Below are 24,867 nucleotides of genomic sequence, written 5' to 3'. Positions count from 1 at the left end.
AACCACAACTCAGAAACTAACATATGTTGATTTTCTCAAAAATGTGAAAATACAAATAAGAACGGAAGCCTTCAGAAAAAAAAAGACTTTTTTCAGTAAGGTCACTTGCTGCACTTACAAATAATTGAAAACCATCTGTTTTCAAAGGTGATGGGAAGAGAAAACACACATTTATAATTGATTAGTAATAATGATTATTTTTTACAAATCATTTCAAGCATCATTGAGAAAGACTAACAACATATGCCAGTTCAGAAAGAATCACAGAGTGAAAAAAAAGATAAATCCATTTATACATAAATGTGTTGGTGTATATATAAATGTAAACACAAGTATATATGTGCATGTGCTGCACATATATAGAGGCCACATTACATTAATTTGCTCAATTAACTCTAACTTCGAACTAAAAATCTAATTCTAAGGTGATTTTAATTTACTGTGTAATTTGATAATAAAAGGGAAATGTAAATATAGTTTAAAAATATTGAAACAGTGAATTAGAATTTGAATCTTATATACCGTGCTTCATAGATCAAGGTCTTCAGCATCTGTCTTCCCTAATTATAGAAGTAATGTGTCTTAAAATGGGATGCAGTAAAGTAGTAACAAGTAAATAACAATATAGACATCAAATTATTATAATCAGTTTCCAGAAACCTTGGACTTGAGTTATATAAGAGACTAACCTAACAGAAACTAGTGTAGCCTAGATTACTCACAACATAAACTGTTGTATTTTTACCTTCTTATTTAAATCTAAACCAGACCAAGACATGCTCTTCACTTCCAATTCTGGCATCTACCACACTGAATATTTGCAGCAGGTTTTTTTAACAGTTGTATTTTAATAAAAGTATTATTTTTAGCTTAGAGTTGTCTTAACAGAAATGACATAACACCTCTGCCATATGTCCTGGATACATGCCTCATGGTACTGTACAAGGAATTGCTAATTCATTTGGACATCTAGGTGTTTTCAATATAAACATTAAATGTTTTCCATCTCGCTTCAATATTTCTCTTGCTATTTATTAATTTTCTTAAGTAAATGAAGATCAAGTGGAATGACAATATTTATTCTTAATTCAAATAATGAATAAGAATTATTATGTATTAGTATTCAATTTCATGTCATGATGAAGTGAATAAAAAGCACTCTTAATTAGGTATCTTTTACATTAATTTTCCTATCCTTTTTAATGTGATTAATAGAATACTTCATATATTGGGTAGGATAGGTTTTCTCACATATATTCAAAGCCTAAAAGCAAAATTCTATTATAATATTCATATAGAAAGGACATGATAAAACAAAATTTTATCTTATTTGTTAAGCACTGGGAGGAGATTACAGATAAGAAATTCAAGGGTATCCAAATAGATGGGTACTCAGTGAATCATGTAGATGTTAGATAGGAATGTTGTAAATGTAATACAAGTAATATTTTCTAAGCAAAGCTCAAAACCATCTGTTTTCTCTCGAGTATTACTAACTTCTGAAAGCCTGTACGTATTCTTATTTGAAAAGAATGGTTGTTATCTATTTGTAATTTTGTTTTCCTAGGTAATGTGCCTCATGTTTGTGGTACATAGACCAAACTGCATCTTCAGAGGAACTATTTCAAAATAAATAAATGTACATGGTAATAGCAATCATTTTTCTCTGGTCTGTGGATAAAAACCGCTGTTTACCTATGAACCAAATTAGGAAAAAAAAATGGTAAAACTCTAGGCCTTGATCAGTGCCACCTCTTTTGAAAATAAATAAAATGTATTTTGCCAAGACAGCTATCCATTTTGGTCATACATAACAACACTAAAGTATTTTTAACAGTATCTTCATAACAGTCTACAGACTGTTGAAAAGAGACTGATGGTTTGATAAAGATCATAGGTTTTACTTTTCATTCTTTGTAGGAGCCTTAATTTTATGGTCATATAACTTATTTAACAAAGTGGAGTTGCTGTCTTGAAAATTGTAAAGCAATTCAAGTACCGTATAAATTCAAGTAGCTCTCACCACAGTGAAAGGATGAGAAGTAATGGATGTAACTGGAAGTTCTTAGCAGATGTTAAGAATATCTATTGTATAATCGAACAATGGCACAGAGAAGAAATGGAATCTCCCTGCTTGTGCACAGTTGTGTAGGATCCTGAGCAACCTGTTCTAACATCCAGATTGGACCCCCTTTTTGGGGTATGAGTTTAGACTAGATGACATTCTGAGGTTCCTTTCTGCTATAATGGTTCTGTCATTCGGAAAATATTTCCTTAAATATTTATCTTTAAAGAGAAGAAATAGATTCTGCTATCCTCAAAGGTCAGAGAGCTCTATTTTTTTTTTATTTTTTTTTTTTCAGAAATGCTTTGCTATACTTCTATATATATAAAAATATGTTTGCATATGTATGTATGCACACATACACAGAGAATACATTGTGCACTGAGGAATAGCGTGCACGCCTTATCTATATAGATACACACAAAAACCAAACCTAAGGAAATTACCTATGAAATCCTTCATGTGTATCAATTATTTAAATATGAATGAATTATATAGCCTGTCATAATCACTCCCTCAGGCCAGTCTTTATGGAAGGAAATTGTTTGTTTGTTCATTTTTAAACCATCATTCTCAGTATTGTCTAAATGTTCCTGTAGATAATGAAGTGTGACTTCCCTGATAAGCTTTTTGTGATGCTTATCTGTGTAACATCCAAACACCTCATGAAAGAATTAGTTTACACTCCTTCAAAGAATAGCATTGCAGTTAACACAATCTTCTTTCTACTTTGAGGAAGAACTGGTTCTAAGAAATCTAAATTTTTTTTTCTTTTCTACACCCTTCTCCTCCTCCAAAACACACTTATGAGTTGTCATGATCTGTCTGCACAATTATCGTCTGCGTATCACTACATGATGTAATTATCAAAAAGAGATGCAATTATCAAAAAGAACAATCAAGAAAGAGCTCTGCTCCTCAGAACCTCTCAGAGTAATATATTGAATGACCAGGAACACTGATCACTGTGTTTATTAGTGGCACAATTAATACAAATCCATCCTCACAGTTTATGCAAAGAACAGCCATTTAGCAAATGCCCTTTTTTCCCTGGGGGTGCAATGACTCTGGATCCTATTTAAAAACATTCCACCAGAGAAGAAATTCAGCAATGAAATTAAAATGAGTTCAACCATGAATTGATTAAATTTACTAGAATAAATGTACTCAATCCTGCCTTTAGAGCATATTTATTCAATGGACAATTGCCATTTAGCAGTGTGCTCTGGAGAAAAAAAAATCTCATTTACTTAATGAATTGCATGCTAGTTCAGCATCTTGAGGAAGAAATTCATCACAATATGTAAGTTTATTTCACAGCAGAGTACAGTATTCATAGGGAGTGTGTTAATACTGTTTGTTTTAGATGGTTAGCATCTAGTGCCTATCACTGTAAGAAAACACATCTTATGTCTATGGCCTGTTCAGCAAAATATAGTCCCTTTGACTGTGAGCTGCGGGAACCCTGCCATTCTTCATTCCAAGAACCTGACTGAGAAGCAGAATCCTTTAGGAAACGAGCTTGCTGAACTACAGAGTGCCATTTTCAGGAAAGTGATTATTCATGCCCCTTTCCACCACCACAAATTTTGAGTATCATCATACACTGGTATGTTCAACGTTTTGAAATATTAAACCCAAAGCATTTGTTAACCAAATCAGCTGAAGGCCAAGAAAACCTCTACCATTTTTTTAAAGAAATACATTGAAAATGAATATATTTCTATGCGGCATATCACACGATGCAGTGGGATTTTTCATTAGTCTTCATTCAAATTCAGCTTTTTCTTTCTAACTGAATGTCCTGAGACACTAAGAACTGTTTTAGAAAAATATACCATCATGTGCATCATGTAGCTCATAAAAGTTGAGTAGTTGTTTTTTTTTCTTTTGTTAAATACTACTCTAGAATTGAGTACATTATTCCTGATAACATTTTTATCATCAGAAAAGCGTACCATGGTCAAAGGAAAAAAAAAATATTTCGAGAGGAAAACATCTCAAATATACACAACTTAATAAACATTAGGATATACTTTACTAATATTAAATATAATTGATATCACCCTAGCTCAGAAAATGGATTAAAATGAACAATTCAGATAACAAGAGATGACTGAAACTATTAGATAATTTTTCAAGCAGACTTTTTTAATGGTATGTTGGAGACTCTAAAATGTATGACAAGTTACTTGATACCATTTTTGTCTACTTTAGCAATCATATGCTTAATCATCAGGTATAATGTGGCCCTACTCAATTTCTACAGTGATTGAAGGATGTCAAGTTCTGTTAACAAGCTAAGAACACAGTGATCAACACGTAACGGGAGAAAATGCAGTTTTTGAGTCAGGTATAAATTAACCACACCTCATGATTTATACGTCAGCACACCTGTGTCCATAAATGGATACCCAAACACAAATATTTGTAGCTTGTAACAAGTGCTTTACAAGTAGATATACATTAACCTTGCATGCCTTGAGCTAATTGGCAATATTCTCATGGTAAAACACATTCAGATAGACATATCTTCAATAACCTGCTAATTTAAAGAATTATGTATTGTTCTCTACTTTTATTAATAAATATCTCATCACAGAGATGCATATAACATTTATTTGCTCTAACCATTATTTTTTTCCTTAAAAATAGAGGATTTACAAGCTCCAACATTTAACTCATTTTGACTAATAACAGTTTGGCAAAATGTATATATTTTAAGGTACTCTGTATTTTGTATGTTCATCCTTACCATCACAAGTTGGGAGTGGGTGACTCCACCAGTGATTTTTTTCACATAGCAAAGGCTCCTCATGACTCAGCCTATAACCTGGATCACAACTAAATGAGACAGTGGAACCTATAGAGAAGTCATGTCCGTAACGACGTCCATGCACTGGTATGCCAGGATCCAAGCAAGAGTAAGTATTAACAGTTACACCTAGATTAAACAAACAAACAAAGTTAAATAAACAACCTATAGATTATTTTTTTAAAATAATTTATTTACTGTGCTGTGAGTGGGGGTGAAGGTTTCATTATCGCACATTTTTGGTGAATTATCTTTGCACTATGCTTCTCTGTGTTATCGTTCTAAGATGTTATGGATAAGGAATTGCTTCCTGCCAGTGCTGCAGAGAAAAACATCACATAATTTACAGGATATTTAGTTTGATCCTATCTCAGTAACATTAAGTGATTTTGTCCCTGATGTTGATGTTGAAAAGCTTTGATGAACACTCAGAATTCTGATTTCCAGTCTTTATTTTTTCCAGATCAAACTTTGTTATCCTAGCTAAAATGTTTTGTTTTTTATTTTTTCTTTTGATATTTATCCTTGAAATATTTACACAGACCAATTATTTACATAGATAATTCTCATACCTCGTATTATTTGATATGTGAGATATTGAGAAGGTCAAGAATAGCAAAAAAGGAGTAAAAAGAAGTTGACTTGATAGAGAGAATTTTAATGTGTGCTAAAAAAAATTAAACCTTGTAGATTATTTCCCAGTGAGAAGTTTAACTTCATTATAAGAGAATCAGGGAAAAACAAAGAAAGAGACAAAAAACTCTAGGAATATTACTGAAGTTAGCAAATTAGAAGAGGTATTCAGTGTAAGATTTTTTTTTTATTAGTGTTATTCCTTTTATTCCTACACAAAAGGCATAAAATATCCTTCCTTACAAAGAAATTCAGTGTGGAAAGAAATAATTAGCGTAGAAAATAGGAACATACAAAAGACTTCATCTTTCAATAGGACAGTTGAAGAGAGAAATGCTGAATAGAGGACTATTAATCATTATTATTATCCAGAAAAGGGAAATCAGAATTGGGTTGTACTGGATAATATAAGATGAACCAGTAAGAATTAAACAAAAATAAAATTAATATTAAATGTCTGTATATAAACAGACGATGTTAAGCAGAAAAACAACTACTCAAAAGGGTTTATTTCATCTAAAAATTGTGAAGACATATATTTTCAATGTTCTCTGACAGTATAAATTTAACTTTCATTCTTCACTAGTGTAAAGATAACTGTGGGGTGGGGATCAATTTTAGAAGAAAGGGATTTTATAATGAAATTTAAGAATTCATTTATAATAAAATTTTAGATTTCCTTTCTAACTTTATTTAATTGAAAAAGTTTGATATAAGGATATTTGTTATAAATGCAGCTTTCCTCTTTTGGCTGTTCACATTCCCAAAGGAAAATTTCTACTATTTAACATTATTTGTTTAACCAATCTTTTTAAGAATTTAGTGGTCTCTGCTGGCAATGTTAATCTACTTTTCCTGATTCGTAAGTATTGCCACCCTTCAAACTTCACAAAGGATGAGAACTTAATAAAATCATTATTTGACAATGTAGAAGATGATAAAAATAGAAGTACGGAGGGGAAGGTTAGGACAGTAAAGAATTTTGGAATAACAATAGATTTTTTTGTGATAAACAGCCAGAACTTGACATTCACTGGAGTTCAGATCAGCCCAAATTTTATCTGGCAAAGTCACTTCCACATCTATTGTATTTAATATCCTTATCGTTAGTGGTCAGGAGTAGTAAAAATGGCCACAAATAATGTAAAAAAATTATCTGAAAATTGTTTGGTGGTGGTTCCAACAGGTAGGAGTATGAAACTGAAATGGATAGGTAACAATGTGCTCATGACCTTTACTAAGCAAATTAGACAGTGATTACAAAAAAAATTAATATTATTTCATATGAAAATATGACTTATTACAACAAAAGGTATATTCAGAAACAAAAAAATAATGACATATCAACTATATGAATTTAAAGAATTCATGAAGTATGAAATCTTACAGATACTTTCTGCAGTGTAGTTTATATGGCTATCAAAAAGGAAAAAGAATACTTCTATATGTCAGAACAAATCATACACACAGGTTTTTAGATTCCTACCAATCCATAATCAAGCAATTGCACAGCTTGATTTTTAGCTCACTAGTGTAAACTGCATTTCCCATTACCATCAGTTAGAGCTGCAGGGACATCAATCCGGACAGTAATTCAAGTTTGCTTAGATTTTCATAATCTTCCTAATCTCATGCAGTTTTACACACAAAAAATGTGTTATGTAAAATATAAGAATAAGAAGACATAAAAGCAACATCCAGAAGAAAGGCATTTGCTTCCCATTCTCATCTTCTGATTCTTAAAGCATGGAGCAGTAAAGCAATGACATTAAACGGTAAGTTAAATTACTGGTCATCCCTTTTGCAGTTTAACTGCGATAAATCTTTCTTGGTTTGAGAAATAACAGGAGTTTACCAAAGACAACATCTGTGCACATTCATATATTTATAACTAGGATAAGAATTGATGGAGAAATGGAATCATACAATTCAGCATGACTTACTTTCATAGTGAATCTTGAATCCATTGTTAGAACGACTGTTGTCAGTTGTAAAAAGAAGATAAATGAAATTGCTACTGCTAAACAGGAATTGTGGGACCTGTGTACCATTGTAAGATCCCAGAAGTGGAGATAATAAATTTGGTCCATCATGAACTTCCAAAACATCATAATTGAGTTCTGTCTGAAACCTGCAATTGAAGAAACATGCAGAGGCACAAATATAAGAAGCAGTTAAAACAAATTCAATAAAGCCACACAAAGTAAGCCATATGTTAAAACTATGCTCCTTTTCTGATCATATTCTTGTAACTATTTTTCCACATATCTATTTTACAATATCAATATAATAGTATTAATTATCCTGTGTAATTAATGCAATAATAAAATTTCAGGTTAGTGCCTTAGTAAAATGAGTTTAAACTCCTTGAGGTGGTTTGTATTGCAGGAAACACAAGCCAGAAACAAATAGTTTGTTAGCGAAGATTAATATTACTTGTATATACTATTTTATAGCACAAAATTATGTCTCTTTTTGGAAAAAATAAGTAAATTATATAGAGGATATGTTGATGCATTCTTTTATTATATCCATTCCATTTGGCACAAATATCATCAAGGTACTTTATATGATCAAAGAATCATACTCTGAGCATCTATCCTTAAAATCATATACAAGCAGGGATATAATTATTTAAGTCTGCTCTCAAACTCCAGTGGCTTTGTGTCAGTTGAGGCTCAGTCCAAAGTGGTGGCAGAAGTTATGGTAAAAAAATTTTAAAATCCTATTTAGAAAGCACTATAAAGCCAAAAGCCTGTTTAGAGACAGCATGTGTGCTGTCTCATTCAAGGAAGAGCTGACTGTGACAGTGCTGCTAGCTATCTCCTTGCTTGTCTTGCTTTGGACGGCACCAGCAATCCCAAACACCTGTTTGGTATATTGACAGTGGTTTCTCTCTTTCTCGCTATGACAAACCTTACATCAATCGTGCTACTGTAATGGACTCTCTGATGGATTATTGAAAAACCCTTTCAGAATTAAGAAGAAACAATTAACAGCAGGATCCTAGAAGGACCCTTCAGATATTCCTAATTCTCTCTCTGATTCACTTAGATGCTAATTTGGCTTTGTGAAATCCATTCAAGGAACTGCATGACTAATGACAATGTGCTGAAGAACTCTATATTTCAGCATTTATGTCCCATGAGTCTGAGCCTAAAGATCTAAAGGAGTCTGGTGAAAGATGACAAGCCAAATTAAACCTCCAAAACATGTGCTTTCTTTTATCCATATCCCACTCTTATGAAATAGCACAGAAAAGAGCACAGAAATAAAGTAGTAGGGAGTCATGGAAATGAAGCAGGATAAGCCTAGAAGCTGGAGAACTGAAAAGTCTATTTTTTGTTAGTTCCCACATGAACTCACAATAATAAGTTGCTAAAAAGCTACTAGGCAATAACTTGTTTTTTCCAGTACTTGTGTTTCCCATTAATCCATACAAAAGAGAAGTAATCTTGGAAACAGATCATTTCGTCTTGCTCTGCTTTCTTAGTTCCTTTATCAAAAGCATACTTAAGACAGAAAGTGTAAAAAGACATTGACCTAATAAATGCAAAGCAACTATCAGGCCAGTCAAGATATGATGAAATTAAGTTGTCTCCAAAGACATACCAGAAATCCTCTCATAAGTACTTGCTGCTCAAAAAGTATCTACAACACCACAACCAGCAGAAAAATAAGGAGATGAAAAAAATGATTAAGCACCTAAGGAAAAAAAAGTGAGGACAGTTTTTTAGTGAGATGAGCTGAAAGAAATTTGGATAGGCGATTATGTACAATGCCTTTGCTTGGTTGTTGAGCTCAGAAAAAGGATCAATTTAAATTTAATTTATAAGGGTGACGCATATATATTTTTTTCCTTGAATACCTTTTCTCTTGATGATCAATTTATCTGATATCTGATATAATCTGGTTATTCTCTTGTGTGAGAAAACAGTAGGCATTTATAGAAAACTAAATAAAAAAATACTTTGGGTTCATGTAAGACCACTCTGATGTTCTTTCCTACTTAACTAGTTACTATTCTTAAATTAAACTGAATGGCTTCATTACTATGTGAGGTCTATTGTTATGGAGGACTCATAAAAAAATCATTCAAGCAGACAGTAGTGAAACAAACTTTAACACAGGAGGTGGCACACACTTTTTTATCTTATTTGAACATGTAAAGCTGCTTTAATATTTACGACATGCATGTTTGTTTCCAAGAGACACCCTATCAACTCGATGCAGTGTCAGGATATGAGTAGAATATCCTACTGCACAGTGTATACTCATTAGTCAAATATGACTGGTACTCCAATCAGTAGTTTGTTCATTAACATCCCTAGCATTTAAATACTCATAATTAGGCTTCATGATAAACACTGCATTGCAATGAAGAATGGCACTTGCATGTCTCACTTCTATAATTTCCATTCAGCCTAGAAAGCTACTGATTTATAACAAAAATCCAACAGATTATCTATTGTAGCTATGCCTGTACAACAGGAGTAAACTTTTTAGAGTATACATGCACGATCATAAAACAAAATATGAAAATTTTATTATGAAACCTCTGAAAGGACAAACATTAATAGTTATTATTATTAGCTTTGTCTGTAGATCTCTCTCTTTTCTCCTATGTCTCTGGCTCCACGGCACAGGAACACTTTAGCATACAGTCATGGAATGCAGTACCTTGCACATACGCAATGTCATAAGAGAGAAGTCATAGGAAGATAGGATAATGGGAGATTAGAAGGAAATAAATTACTGTCCAAGTGATTAACTGATGTAATGTGAAGATGTCACTCTGCAGAAAACGTGTATTAGTAAGAACTGTTCCCTTCCTCTTAGAAAATCCAAAAAGAAAGGATGTAAATATTCTAGACATGTAAGATAAATATTTTACCCTGACTGAGAAACTAAAAAAAAAAAAAAAAAAAATCTCCTTCAAGCGACTGCACTTATTGTGAGAGTCTTAGTATTTGCACCAAGAAAGGCTAGAAAAAATATTTCTCTGTATTTTTCAGGACAAAGGTAAAATATAGAGAACTAGGCAAAACATGAGTTTATTTTTTTTAATCAAATGGGAAAGCCATTTGGCTGTAGTTTTAAATGTGTATATTTCCAGAAACTTAACCTTCTGTCTTAAGGAAGTCCAGCTGAAGATTTGCAAGCAGAAGGAGCAGAACAAGGACAGTCAGATCAGAATGAGTCTTTAAAGAGAAGCTAATGCATGCATGTCTCAGAATGTAAATTTAACTTATGTGAAAAATAATAAAGTCTAAGTAAAAAAACCTAACATTAGTAGTTTACAAAATGTTTTCTTTCAGTACACTACGAAAATTTATTTCATTATTCAGTTTATGTAATAACTTTTTATTCATGTCCAAACATGTAATTATCTATCTAAGTGCATTTGTGCTAACATATATATAGATGTATTTTTACATGTAATCCTGCACAGAAGCACATAAGCATACACATCCCTATATGCATGCAAGGCCTCTCTGGATTCACCTTGATGCATCTGAGCAATATGCATATCAGTCCAATTTATGGCAAGCAACAAGAGTGTCAAGAATGAGCAGCAATGGAAAAAGTGTTGTCATAATGTCATAATGAGATTAGGTTATAAAGAGGATAGGAGCTGTCTCCGTGATCTGAAGAGACCACCTCTTGTTCTTATTGCTCTTAATTGCAAGAGTAATAGAGGTTGTGCAATTTTATGATAAGGCGTTAACACATTACAAACAAAAAGTGTACACAAGAGACTGTCAGATTTAATGAAACTCGGGTGCAAAGGAAGAAAATCGAGCTGACATAGAATTTTTCAAATAAAAATAAAAATGCTTTTCACTTTGAAATGACTGTCCACATCAAATATGTAGTTGAAAATGAAATGCTGAAATAAAAATAATTTGAATATATTATTTTCAAAAACTTCAGTTAATGAAAGTTTCAAATTTTTTATTTTTCATTTTGAGTTACCAGACAATGAGGAAAACTAATAATTTTCTTTTAATTTTGAACTAATATGAGTTTGATTAATTCCTGCAAAAGGGAGTTATTCACTTCTCTTTTGGATTTTAATTAGCAAAAATTTGGTAAAGCTTCATTTTAAGCTGATGTACAGCACTAGTGATTTTGGAAGACCAGCTTTCATTTGATGTGAAGGATGGGAAACACCTCTGAAGTGTCTATATTACCTGTTCTCTGTATATAATGACATGTGAACACTTTTTTTTATAGTGTAAACTATAGTACTAGAGAACAGTTTTAAATAATCTTATCACAATGAGAAATTCTGCTACAAGAAGATGGTAATTTTCATACCCTGTTAAAAACAAATTTGAATTGTATTAAAATGAAGCAATATCTTCTAAGTTGAGTGTGACCAGGAGTAGTCAAAATATGCTGCATAAATAGCAATTGAAAAGTACTTGCATGATATTTGTGCACTATAACTTTGATCATCAAAGACCCTTTTTTCCTGGATCATCATCTAACTTTATTAATATTTACAATAAGAAGAATCTAAAACATCCTTGAAAACATGTAGAACATGTAGCATTTTTTTAAAAATCACATTTTCTGTTTTGCTTTCTCATAAAAGAGCTTAAATGAAATGCCCACATCTTGCTACCAAGAGAAATTTAAGGTCCTCAGCACATTTAAATCATGGGAATCAGGAATGGACCTAAGTAATAGGCAGTAATCTAGGAAAAATTGAATGCCGCAGTAATTTGGGGAAACTGGAATTCCATCCATCATGAGAGCACACAGTACTTTCACAAAAACAGAGGAGCTGATTTGATAATTAAATATTCACAGTGGATAAAAATATGAGTGCATTTAATTCAGTTTTCACAGCTGATTTTGATTTTTAGAGTTGAAGATTTCACGGGTCTGAGAGAAAAAAAATACTTCATGAGTATAATCTATCATAGAAACAGTTATGAGCAAATGAAACCTGCTAATCTTTAAAAGCAGACAAAATTTTTAACTGGGCCAGACAGGCTTAAATATATGCAAGAGAGTAGGAGTTTCAAAAGCTTTTCAGTGCATCACAGTAGAAATTACACTGGAGATAAAATTTATGCTCTGAAGGCACTAAGGTGTTTTGGAAAATCCTACCTGATAATACAGTTGCTGGATTTTAGACATAGTGCAAATTAATGTTATGACAGAGCTAATAATAAACTCCTACTTCTGGGTAAAAACTGGAAAACATTAAATAAGAAAAACATTAGCCAAGACCTTTCAAATGTAATTTTGATAGAGTGTCCTGGTTCAGCTTCTATCACCCACTCACAATTCAAGGAATCTTTATAATACCCTGGCCAGCCTGGAGAGAGGATTACTCCACTGGGAGATGAAAAATGCCCACCACATGGAGCTAAAAATAAAACAAAGAAAAAGGTATAATAACACAGACTTATTATATGTAATTCATAATTATCACTTTCAATATAGGACATCTATACCAAACAAATTAAAAAAATCCAGTTGCAGAAAGGTATCACAAGGCTTCAAAGCTGACAAATTCTGTGGGGCTCACAATTAGATGGAGACAACTGAATTAAAACCTTTAAAAGATAAAATGAACTGTTCAGTAAGTTCTGACAAAGCTTTTTATATTGTATTCTTACAGGTACAATTTATTTTCCTGTAATAAAGGACATACAACAAAATAGTGTTTATAAGCTGTCATTATTTCTGCTTTTAATTATAAGCAGAGACTGAAAAACTTGCAACAGTTTCAGTTGAGTACCAAGCTAGAAACTAATGAACTGTTATTTTAGCTTTGACACGGATCCACTGTCAAGACTTTGCTTGTCATGTTGACAGTTCAAATTCCTCATTCATGAAAAAGACATACTTACCATCCTTACAAGATTAGTTGCTATTTTTGAAGCTTTTGGCAAATATATTGAATATTGTAATAGGTACATCAGCAACCAGACATACTCAAAATAACATGTAGTTTTTCCCTCAGAGATAGTGAGCAAATACAAGCTAAGGAAACTGTATTAAAACGTAACTGAAACCAAAGTTATCGGTTATCGGTAATCATATTTAATTATGACTTAATGACACATCAATTACAGGAATAATCTTCACAAAGATGAAGAGCATTTCTTTTATAACAATTGCTTTTGGCTGTGGACAATGCTAGTCTATCCCAAAGATGATACAATCTCCCAGGTGGGAAGAGTAAGAACCGTAAGACCAATACTGCTGAAGAACAGATCTTTTAGGTGTAAGTCTTGAAAAGCTCTGTGCAGGATTTTAATTTCATACACCCATTACATCTGCTGGCTTTACATGTGTATGTAAAGTCAAGTGCATGTGTCATCAGACTTTTGTGAGATCATCTTCTTCTCAGTGGTATGGATGGGTGAGGAAAAGACCGTAGGAGTGCTTGGCATGTTTTTCGTTATTTTTTTTCAGTAGGAGATTGATATTACCTAAATAGAGAAATTAATTCACAGAATTATCTTGAATTCTAGACATCTACGATATGCAGTAATTCCATCACTAGGAGTATTAACGTTTTTAAAATAGGTAACAAATAATATTTTTCTAGCAATTTAAAATATCTAGGATATCTTATGAATTTTGTACATATTCAGTGCGGTAAAATGAACATACATTGTTCATCACAGGTGTAAACATCCACAAAAGACCATATTATTTATGTTTCTATATGTGTATTACACATATATATGAATATACTAAACATACCTATATAGACAAATATACAAAAGTCTCTTTGATCCACAGGAGACAAGACAGAAACGCAACTGATCTCTGAATATATTTTCCTCTAGAAGAATAAGATATATTTTCCTTGAGCTACAATGTTATATATCAAATAATTAATTACTTATTCTTGGGACAAAATAATTTGTAAAATACTTTAAACTAAACTTTTTTACTCGCTGAAATGCTTGTAAATTGGTGTCATTTAGTGAATCCAGCTAGGATCCCCAGTAGGGACATTTAGTGAGCTAGTTTTTTAAATTATTATTATTTTTATTATTTTAACTAAAATGGATCACCTGTAATTTTAAGTATAAAAGAGGGAGTTAGGAGTAATGCTATAAAAAAAGCTTTTTCACAATTGCTCTGACTTGCTTAAGCGAACATTACTTGCGACTTTAAGAAGAGACCTAATCAAACTTTCTTTGATGAACGTACAAGGTGATAAGGACCTGATAAAGTGTTAAGCCCTATCATAAGGAAAAAAAAAGTTAACAAAAAAATAGTAGCATAAGAGTTGATTTTCACTAGACTACCATAACAGTATAAACGTGTATAAACTTATAAACATATAAAACAAACAGTATAAACTTATTTAGCATATAGGATTATATTTTAGAACCTGTGAAATGTAAACTATATGTTATTTATTTTCTGCAACAAATATGTTTTCCATGATGGTCAACAAAAGAGGAAAGTATTACATAGAACATGCTCTTAAACTAGTGACCACAGGCTCAAGTGATGAGCAGTCTACAGTTTATTTTCAGAAATTGCTGACTGTTTTATGGAAAATGAAATCTGCAGAATGTATTAGCTATGTAATTCAAACTTTACATTAAAACTCATTTTTTGTCACAAAGTCTTTTTGATCAGACCTATTTATATGTCCTCTATGTGAGGCAAAGAAAAAACCGAGCAATATACACTTCAGTGCGTTACAGAAGCAGGCAGAAGTAAAATTCATGACTTCCCCAAAATGTCAGCCACGTAGAAGTAGGTAGTACCTTTTGTGGTGTGTCGGGTTTGCGTGGCAAGGTTTTGGTAGTGGGAGGGGCTACAGGGGTGGCTTCTGTGAGAAGCTGCTAGAAGCTCCCCCTGTGTCTGATAGAGCCAATGCCAGCCGGCTCCAAGATGGACCCGCCCCTGGCCTAGGCCAAGCCAATCAGCGCCTCTGTAATAACATATTTAAGAAAGGAAAAAAACCAGAGCTTTTGCAGCTGGAGAGAGGAGTGAGAAGATGTAAGAAACTCTGCAGACACCAAGGTCAGTGCAGATGGAGGGGGAGGAGGTGCTCCAGGCACCGGAGCAGAGATCCCCCTGCAGCCCGTGGTGAAGACCATGGTGAAGCAGGCTGTCCCCCTGCAGCCCATGGAGGAAGGATGAGGGGGTGTAGAGATTCCACCTGCAGCCCGTGGAGGACCCCATGCTGGAGCAGGTGGAGGCACCTGAAGGAGGCTGTGGCCCCATGGGAAGCCTGTGCTGGAGCAAGCTCCTGGCCAGACCTGTGGACCTGTGGAGAGAGGAGCCCACGCCAGAGCAGGTTTGCTGGCAGGACTTGTGACCCTGTGGGGGACCCACGCTGGAGCAGTTTGCTCCTGAAGGTCTGCACCCCGTGAGAGGGACTCCATGCTGGAGCAGGGGAACGATGAGAGGAGTCCTCCCCCTGAGGATGAAGAAGCAGCAGAAACAACATGTGATGAACTGACCGTAACCCCCACTCCCTGTCCCACTGAGGGGGGAGGAGGTTGAAGCTGGGAGTGAAGTTGAGCCTGGGAAGATGGGAGGGGTGGGGGGAGGTGTTTTAAGATTTGATTATCTTTCTCATTCCTCTACTCTGTTTTGCCTAGTAATAAATTAGATTAATTCCCTCTCTGAGTTCAGTCTGTTTTGCTCGTGACGATAATTAGTGAGTGATCTCTCCCTGTCCTTATCTCGACCCACAAGCATTTCGTTATGCCTTTTCTCCCCTGTTTGGTGAATGAAGGGAGTGAGAGAGCGGCTCTGGTGGGCACCTGGCCCCTAGCCAGGGTCAACCCACCACATGTGGACAGTGCTAAATCATACAAAACAGACGGTAAAACTGAACCATTTGTATCACTCCCTTTCATATTACCATATGTTGTGTGGTATGGATGTGCACTGATGCAACCTGGATGAGAACAAAGATTTATTTGTCAAAAGAGTTCTCAACAACACAGTATCAAACACTGGATATCCCTTATTTGAGACAAAGCTCAAATAAAACTACCCACTTTTCCTGTGTTCTATAAAGAAAAATTAAACTAACTGGATAAGTGGATTCTGTAGGTTCGGCTTAGGAAGGTTATCAAGCAATAGTCTTATATCTCATTATATCTCCTCATTGAAGAGGAGATGGTTTTCAGGGGACCTAAAACAATTACTTACTCTTTTATAGCTATATTTCCACAAAATGTTCTGTACATACCAATTCCACACCTGAAGTACATTCTGGAGAGTAGAACTTTTAACACTCTTGATGTATAAAAGGTATCAATCACCAGATTTCCAAGCTGCAAACTACAGTAGAAAGTGTTAGGATTGGGTGCCTTGGGGAGGAATGAAGAGCTGCCAGTATTAAACTAAGGACCTTTGTCACCTTAATCTTCTCTCTTGCACATGACATGGGTATATGCCAAGAGTGAGATTTGTAGAAATAACTAGAGAAGAACATGTACTTCAGTGTTTCTCTGTGTGTGTGTGTGTATAAAATAAACATTTTTATACATAATAATCCAGTAGGCCACAAGGTAAGTTATAGACACTAGGAAAATACAATTTCTCCAGTTAGAACTATGCTTAAATACTTTGTTGGTTCTGATGAATACTGATGTAAGTACATTAGCCTATGGAACTATAAATATATGACAGATTTTTTGTTATCATGAGTTTCTTTCTTAATTGCTAATTAAGGACTTGATCTAGCCCAAATTAGATTTGGTGAGCTTCTCAGGATCCAAACCCTCAGGGACTAAACGCATTTCCTAAAGGAAAATCTTATAGGGTTGTTTTATCTTGTTGTTGTTGTTGTTTGGTTTGTTTTTGAATATATTTGTTTGTTTTATGACACTTTTCTAAACAAATTCACCAAATGACCCTGGATTTCACCAAGCCTCAAAGTTAATACACAGCTGACATAATCAAGCTGGAAATTGTCCCCTGAATTTCATTTTGTAAAGTGAAGTATGAGCTTGCTTTGTTTCTTTACTAGGCTCATTAGACAACTACACATCTTTATTTACACCCTAGGCATCTGTATGTAGACAAAGATTTTTATTTTTACTTAAGGTTTTCTTTTATTGTTGAATAAAGCATCTTAGTAAAGCACTGAAAGTGAGTTATACAGTATGTGTATAGATTTTGTAATTATCTGAATGCAACATTTACTTGTCATTTATTCTAAATGCAAGCAAAAACTTTTGGCCTGTTACCAAAACACTTCAATATTCACTTCCGAAGCAAATGACATCTGTCAGGAGACCTTCTGAAGATGATGAGGGATGAATGGATTGAAAGCAGTCCTGCAGAGAAAGACTTGGGGATATTGGTGGATGAAAAATTGGACATGAGCTGGCAATGTGCGCTTGCAGCCCAGAAAGCCAACCGTATCCTGGACTGTGCAAAAAGAAAAATGGCCAGCAGTTCAAGGAAGGTGATTTTTTCCCTCTGCTCTGCTCTTGTGAGAGCCTACCTGGAGTACTGCATCCAGCTCTGTGGTACCCAGCACAAGAAGGACGTGGAGCTGTTAGAGCAGGTTAGGGGGCCACAAAAATGATCAGAGGGATGGAACAATTCTCCTGTGAAGACAGGCTGAGAGAGTTGGGATTGTTCAGCCTGGAGACAAGCAAGCTCCAGGGAGACCTTATTATGGCCTTTCAATATTTAAAGGGGGTTTACAAGAAGGATGGAGACAGTCTTTTTATCAAGGCCTGTAGCGATAGGACAAGGGATAACAGTTTTAATCTGAAAGAGTGTAGATTTACATTGGATATAAAGACGACATTTTTTATGATGAGGGTGGTGAGACACTGGAACAGGTGGCCTAGAGAAGTTGTGGATGCCACGTCACTGGAAGTATTCAAAGTCAGGTTGGATGGGGCTTTGAGGAACCTAATTTAGTGGAGGGTGTCCCTGTCCATGGCAGGATGATTGGACTAGATGATCTTTAAGGTCCCTTCCAACGCAAACCATTCAAGATCCCCCCCAAGCCTTCTCCAAGCTAAACTGTCCCAGCTCTCTCAGCCTTTCCTTATAGGACAGATGTTCCAATCCCTTAATCATTTTTGAAGCCCTCTGTTGCACTCTCTTCTGTATGTCCATATCTCTCTCGTGAGGGGTCCAGGACTGGACATAAACTCCAGGTGTGGCCTCACCAGTACTCAGGGTAGAGGGGAAAGATCCTCTGCCTCAACCTGCTGGCAATACTCTGCCTTATGCATACCAGGATACTATTAGCCTTCTTTGGTGCATGGGCACATGTTTAACCTGGTGTTCACCAGGACCCCGTGGGCCTTTTCTGCAAAGCTGCTTTCCAGCAGGGTGGCCCCTAGCATTTATCAGTGCATGGCCTTGTTCCTCCCCAGGTGCTTGACTTTACGCTTCCCTTTGTTAAACCTCATAACGTTCCTATTAGCCTGTTTCTCCAGACTGTTGAGGTTTCTCTGGATGGCAGCACAACCTTCTGGCATATCAGCCAGTCCTCCCGGTTCGGTGTTGTGGCAAACTTGCTGAAGGTTCATCACCTTCGCCCCATCACCAATATAACTATGTATTATCAGAAAACACTCAAAATTTCTGATTACTAGTATCATGTAAGTATCCGCTTAGACAGAGAGCAGAAGCATCTTACTTTGCAGGAAGAGAAAGCTGCACCATAAAGTTTCATAACACCATTGATCAGATAGACATTAGGCATACAAGGCTAAGCAATGAAAATAAATGAGCCACATTGTATATCACAAAGAAGTGGGAAAGGTGTTGATTGTACTGTACTCTTGATAGGCATGCATCTCTCTATTAAAATAATGTGAGATATACAGCATTTCTCCCCAAAGACATGGCTATTTCTTAAACTTCCATATTTTTTTCACCTGCACATCTGCAAAGAATTTTGGTGCTCATTTTGACAAAGCAGCACAGTACATACCATTGTCTATATTATTCTGGACCTCTCCATTACAAATATAAATTATTTTTGCTCTCTTTGACACACCTCCAAATTGAAGATCGTGAATTATCATACCTTTGTCTGATCTTCATTTTTCTCAGGAGACTACCAAACTCCTATGTTAAAATGATGAACTATTGTAAAGAGGTATTTTATATTTTTAAGGACATAATTGTCCATCTTTCTCCTACTGTGTGGGAAAAAAACAGTTTCTAAAAGCTATATAGAGTTCATAATTCAGTAGGTTGCAAACATTTCTAAAAATGCAGATTTTTTTTTCCTCACTGATGGTTTTAAAATAGTGATTCTCACCTTACACCTTAAAGTCCCTTTGTCATACTACCTTCAGCAAACAGTACCAACAAACAGTAAGGTATTTAAACTCATATTGACCTCAGTCACCAGAAGGTTAACTCTACAGCATTCATCATCCCTACATTTTATTGTATATAACCACTTATACATATTCGTAATACATATGGAGCCTATAAACTACAAAATATATCAACAAGAATAGATATACCAGATGGCCTTATTCTGAGCCAGTATACTACCATAGCTGGAATACAGCATTGCTAAACAATGTACAAAGCTCCATTTTCTCACAAAATTTACATGAAACTGTTAAAGATTATCTCTGGAATACAAAAAAGTAACTATCTTACAAAAATACTCCTATGAATATTACATTAAATATAATGCCCATTATAAGATTGCCTAAATTCAGAGTAATTTCTCTTTGTATTATTTGGGATCTAACAATAATAGAGTGTTTTGCTGTTGTTTGAGGTTTTTTGTTTGTTTTTAAGAAAATCTTTCTTACCCTCCCTCTGATTATAGTTCTTCCTGATGCCTACAGTGCAAGATTCAATAGAATTTTATATTTGACTTTCACCATCACATGCTGATTTCCTAGACCCAGGAGTCCTTCCCTTCAGAATAGCTGGGTGACTGGGCTTATCTTAAAGAGCCTTGTCTTTTTAGAAAATAAAACTCTCCAGTCATCTTGCCAAAGGACTGTTCTTTCTTCCAGTTCTATGTGATGGTTGCCTGACAAATTCATACCCACTGTCAGTGTGTTAAAAACAAAACACTAGAAATTTAACATAACTAGAGGTTTTCATCAACCAGAATCTCTTTCTCAAACACAGGTCTATGCCAAATACCAAAAGCCAATCTCAGCCTGATCTAAGAATTCTCACAAAGTCACTTCTATTTATTTCTTTGTATAGTAAGGTGCAGGGGTTGAGGCAGGAAATTTCCGTACGTGAGTATGAAGAAAGCTTTGAGGATGACAGGCTAATCACTGAACATCTTGTAGATTCATAGTTTGAGACCCTTTTTCCAAGAGCTTATCACCCATGCTACAGAACAGCAGGATATTAAACATTACAGGAGTTATGCAGGAAGACCAAGGTTAGAGCTGCAGCACAGGTACAACAGCATAACATTACAAGAGATTATGGGAAAATCCTCCATATAACCCTCACACAGGAAGGATGAAAGGCACAAGGACAGGAATCCCAAATTCAAAAGCATCAGAGAACAGCAAAAGCAGGGCTGCTCCACTAGAGAAGAGAAGTCAGGAGCCAAGGATGATCACGCACACATAGGCAGAGATAGTGCCCTCACCAACAGAGCATCATCCGGCTCCACCTGAGCAAGGCGAACAGGACTGGATTGGTGACAGGAAAGGGTCTGGTGACTATCAGATGAATGCAATTTCTGAGGTCAAACCAGGAAGTCCGATAAGCACACTGAGATCAGCAGCTAATAGGGCTGGAGACCAGCACTCTTGCACCATTGCTGGAGCAGGGACCAACAGCCACAGGCTGAGCTGAAATGGGATCCTGAGCCATGGGCAGGTCTGAGAGGAAGCTCCAGCAGAAGCTGGTTAGGATTGCCCTGAAAAATGAGTATGCTGACCCTATCCATCTACACCATATTTATTATTAAATGGTTCTCTCCTATATATTGTAATAGTTGACATTTCTGCAGTGGAAGGAAAACTGCACAGCAGTCACATTCAGTGCCTCCTAGTCAGTATGTGGAGTTCATGCCTTTGCCTTGATATATGTAACAATGAAATTATGAGGTGTGTGTAGGGCAAGCAAACTTCACCTTATATGAAATGACTATGTCTTATAGGCAAATGTGTACACAGTCAGTAAAAATTCTGAACATCCCAACAGACCAAGTTACATTATTAACTTAAAAATATTTTCATTTGTCTTCAAATTTTGTCTTAAACTTTAAAAATATATCTAATTCTACAGTTGATAAATACATCTAATTCATATATACCAGCGTTCCAACCTCTAGGATGCCAATATATGTTCCATTTAGAATCTCAGACCACCTATGGATCAGATTATCTTGTGCATGGGGAAAGATTAAAAAATAATCCCATTAATTTAAATTTTTAATGCAACGTTGAAAATGCAACCTTATATTTTATTAGCAGTATTATGCAGCTCCATGAAACTTACAATAATGCAAGTGCATTATAGCCTATACTAATATTGTCTAGGGAAAATGACCCACCCTATATCTATGCTATGAAACAATAACAATTTATCACAGAAAGGAAACTGGATGCAAAGTGTATTATAAGGAGTCACATTCATATATTAAAATTAAAAAAAATAAATGTTAGGAAGGCAGTTATATAGTGAAAATAAGAGCTAAGTTTTTGTTTAACATAAAAAGTAAACTATAAATCAGAGAGTATATCATTATTGATTAAATCATATATTTTTAAAAAAATCATTACAAGCAACTGAATTCATTTATTTTCCCTTTAGGTGAAGAGATCTTAAAATACAGACGATTAATGAAGCAAAGATTATATTTTTATATCTATTAGTATAAATAAGTCCAAGGAAATAGACATAACACTGTGTTTTAGAGGTTGTGATGTATGAAAGTATTTAACTTCTATAAATAAGAAGATCAATTGCTAAGAGAAACTTCCCCAGCCTAGGTGGCACTGTGGATAGAGAAACATAAGCACTGCAACAGATAGCTAAAACCTCTTAAATGGTTTTAAATACCAGAGCTGAAGATCTAAAAAGAGATCAACATCTTCATTCTAATCTTCATTCTAATCTTCATTCTAATCATTGTACCAACAAACATCACTGAGCACTCAAATGGTTTAAAATTGTTCATCTGTCTGAAGTAGGAAGTCAATAGCTGTATTTTGAAGAAAACTTTCTACAAGAAACTGGGTGAGAATAATTTAAAAAACCCCCAAACAACCAACCAAAAAAACCCCAGGCTTCTTGGCTGCTTAAGAACCCTGAGTGACAAGTTGAACAAGAGATTTAAATATCGAAGCTGAAGAACAGAAACCTTCAATATGCTAAAATAAGGTTCAGTGAAAACTGAAGGATTTTCTTATTTTCTTCTTCCCTGCTATCTCTTTCTCTCAGGTATTAACGAGGCCAACCATGATCTTGATTGGACTGGAATTCAAAAATGCAGAGATGAATATTATTGGTGTATTGCTAGCACAGAAGCTCATTGCTTTAAACAGTTTCTTAAATTCAACAAATATAGGCTTTCAAAAAAAAAGGCAGGAGTGATCCTTTCAAGCATAAAATGTCTTTGGGAAATTGTAGTTCCACCAGTGCCAAATGAGAGCTATCCGAAAGTATGAACAGTGTAAACTATTTCCATTCCAGTCCTAATAAGTTTCTTAGATGAGGCTTCATTGTTAACAGAGGTTATATAGCGGTGCTTGCATCACTGATGTTTACACCAATTTTTTCGGTGTTTTTCTTCTGTCCCTATAACAGTTATGAGAAAAAATCACTCCTGCAGACAGTGTTATAATAAAAGCTCATGCCTCACTAGACTCCTTTATTAAGGACTAGGTTTTGCAGGAGCTTTGTGCTATCTGTTTGCAAAAATCTGAACTTCTTTTGGTGACAACTTAAAAGATGTTACATCAAGTTCTGAATCAGAAAGAAATATTATACATACCTCCACACTTAGGAATAGGTCCACTCCACATTACTTTTCCATCCATTAGCATGCAAGTAATTGTTTCAGTTCCTTGTGTTTTAATAAATCCTTCCTCACATATAACAGATATTGAGCTCCCCAGCTGAAAGTTGTCACCAAAACGCCGAGCGTTGATTGGCACTCCCGGATCAGGGCACTCGTTATGTCCAAATGCTTTTCAAAAGGAGAAAAAAAAAAAAAGAGGGGGGGAAATAGTGTGATAATTCTTGCAAGTAAGATGACATTTTTAGGATTTTATTCTGCTAGTAAGAACAAACTACTTATATTAGGAAACAATAAGAAACAAAAGCTTGACCAACAGCAGAAAATGTAAACTAGCACAAAAAACCTACTTAAAATATGATAAAGTTATACCAGCATGAATCTTAGTTTGGACAGCTAGGTGTTGGCAGATTTCAGTGACAGCTAAGTTCTCCTTTCCAACAGCCCATCCTATCCAACGTTACCATTGGCCAGAAGCATCCATCAGAAGGGCAGGGCAAGCATCTATGACATAATAACTTTAGTCATCTTTTGCATTTTCAGTTCACCATCACAACCATTCTAGCCCTACTGACCTCAATGTGCCTGATATCGCCGTAGTCAGAGACAGTGAACAGCTACAAAAGGGTGATGTTGGCGAAAGAAAGAAAACTTGAAACTTTAACCATATCGTTACGTCTGAGGTCAAAGAAATTCCTAGTATGCATAAATCCTTCCCAAATTTCAAGTTTATCTATGGGCAAATTAAAAAACTGTAATTTCCCTGTATATATCTAGATACTATAACAAAGATAGTCCATGCCTTTTACTAAAGAATACACCTTATGCTAGGAGAACAAACAAGCTCATCTTCCTACCAGAAGTGAGCAAAGTCATGTTTATAGCAATATCATTAAAATATTATATAGTAATTATTATATTTTGATGTTTTATTTATTAAGAATACTGCACATAAATCTTAGATCTTGAAAAATGTTGATTTTTTGGTGAGAGCAAATATTACAAGCACAGTATCCACCTTCTTCACGTGTGATGACTGCAAATTATGTCTTCATAAACGTGTTTATATAGAGAGACATCAGAAAGGACTATATCCTAAAAAGATAATTTTCACAATATTTTTCTGCAGTTTTACTAATGTGTCTGCTAGACAAAACATATCGAAGCTCTCCTATCAAATGTTTTAAAAAGTAATATTTCATTACCTTAGCAGAAAGATTTGTCAGATTTTGCATTACAGAAGTGTTAAGAATCATAACAGACAAGAGAAAGCATTCATTTATTGACATTTTGACTTAGGAAATGCCACGTATATTGGGAATTAAAACAGTGCTTTCATTGAATAGTTGTCTACCATTTGAGGATGGCTACTTTTTCATAGGAGTTACAAAAACTTATTCAATA

General features: G+C 34.8%; 1 protein-coding gene across 1 annotated transcript in view; it reads right to left on the bottom strand.

Annotated features, from left to right (window-relative positions):
* CSMD3 (CUB and Sushi multiple domains 3) overlaps window positions 1–24,867 on the bottom strand; it is a 721,079-nt gene that overhangs the window by 285,797 nt on the left and 410,415 nt on the right. Inside the window, exons 16-19 of the mRNA XM_054816701.1 lie at window positions 23,440–23,634; window positions 12,759–12,897; window positions 7,457–7,644; window positions 4,821–5,009 (exon numbers count right to left, since the gene is read on the bottom strand). Of these exons, the coding sequence (XP_054672676.1) occupies window positions 4,821–5,009; window positions 7,457–7,644; window positions 12,759–12,897; window positions 23,440–23,634 (711 nt within the window). The remainder of the gene's footprint in view (window positions 1–4,820; window positions 5,010–7,456; window positions 7,645–12,758; window positions 12,898–23,439; window positions 23,635–24,867) is intronic.

Source organism: Grus americana, chromosome 2 (genome assembly GCF_028858705.1).
Source record: "Grus americana isolate bGruAme1 chromosome 2, bGruAme1.mat, whole genome shotgun sequence".
NCBI classification, from domain to species: domain Eukaryota; kingdom Metazoa; phylum Chordata; class Aves; order Gruiformes; family Gruidae; genus Grus; species Grus americana.
This window is presented reverse-complemented; position numbering and strand designations above follow the sequence as displayed.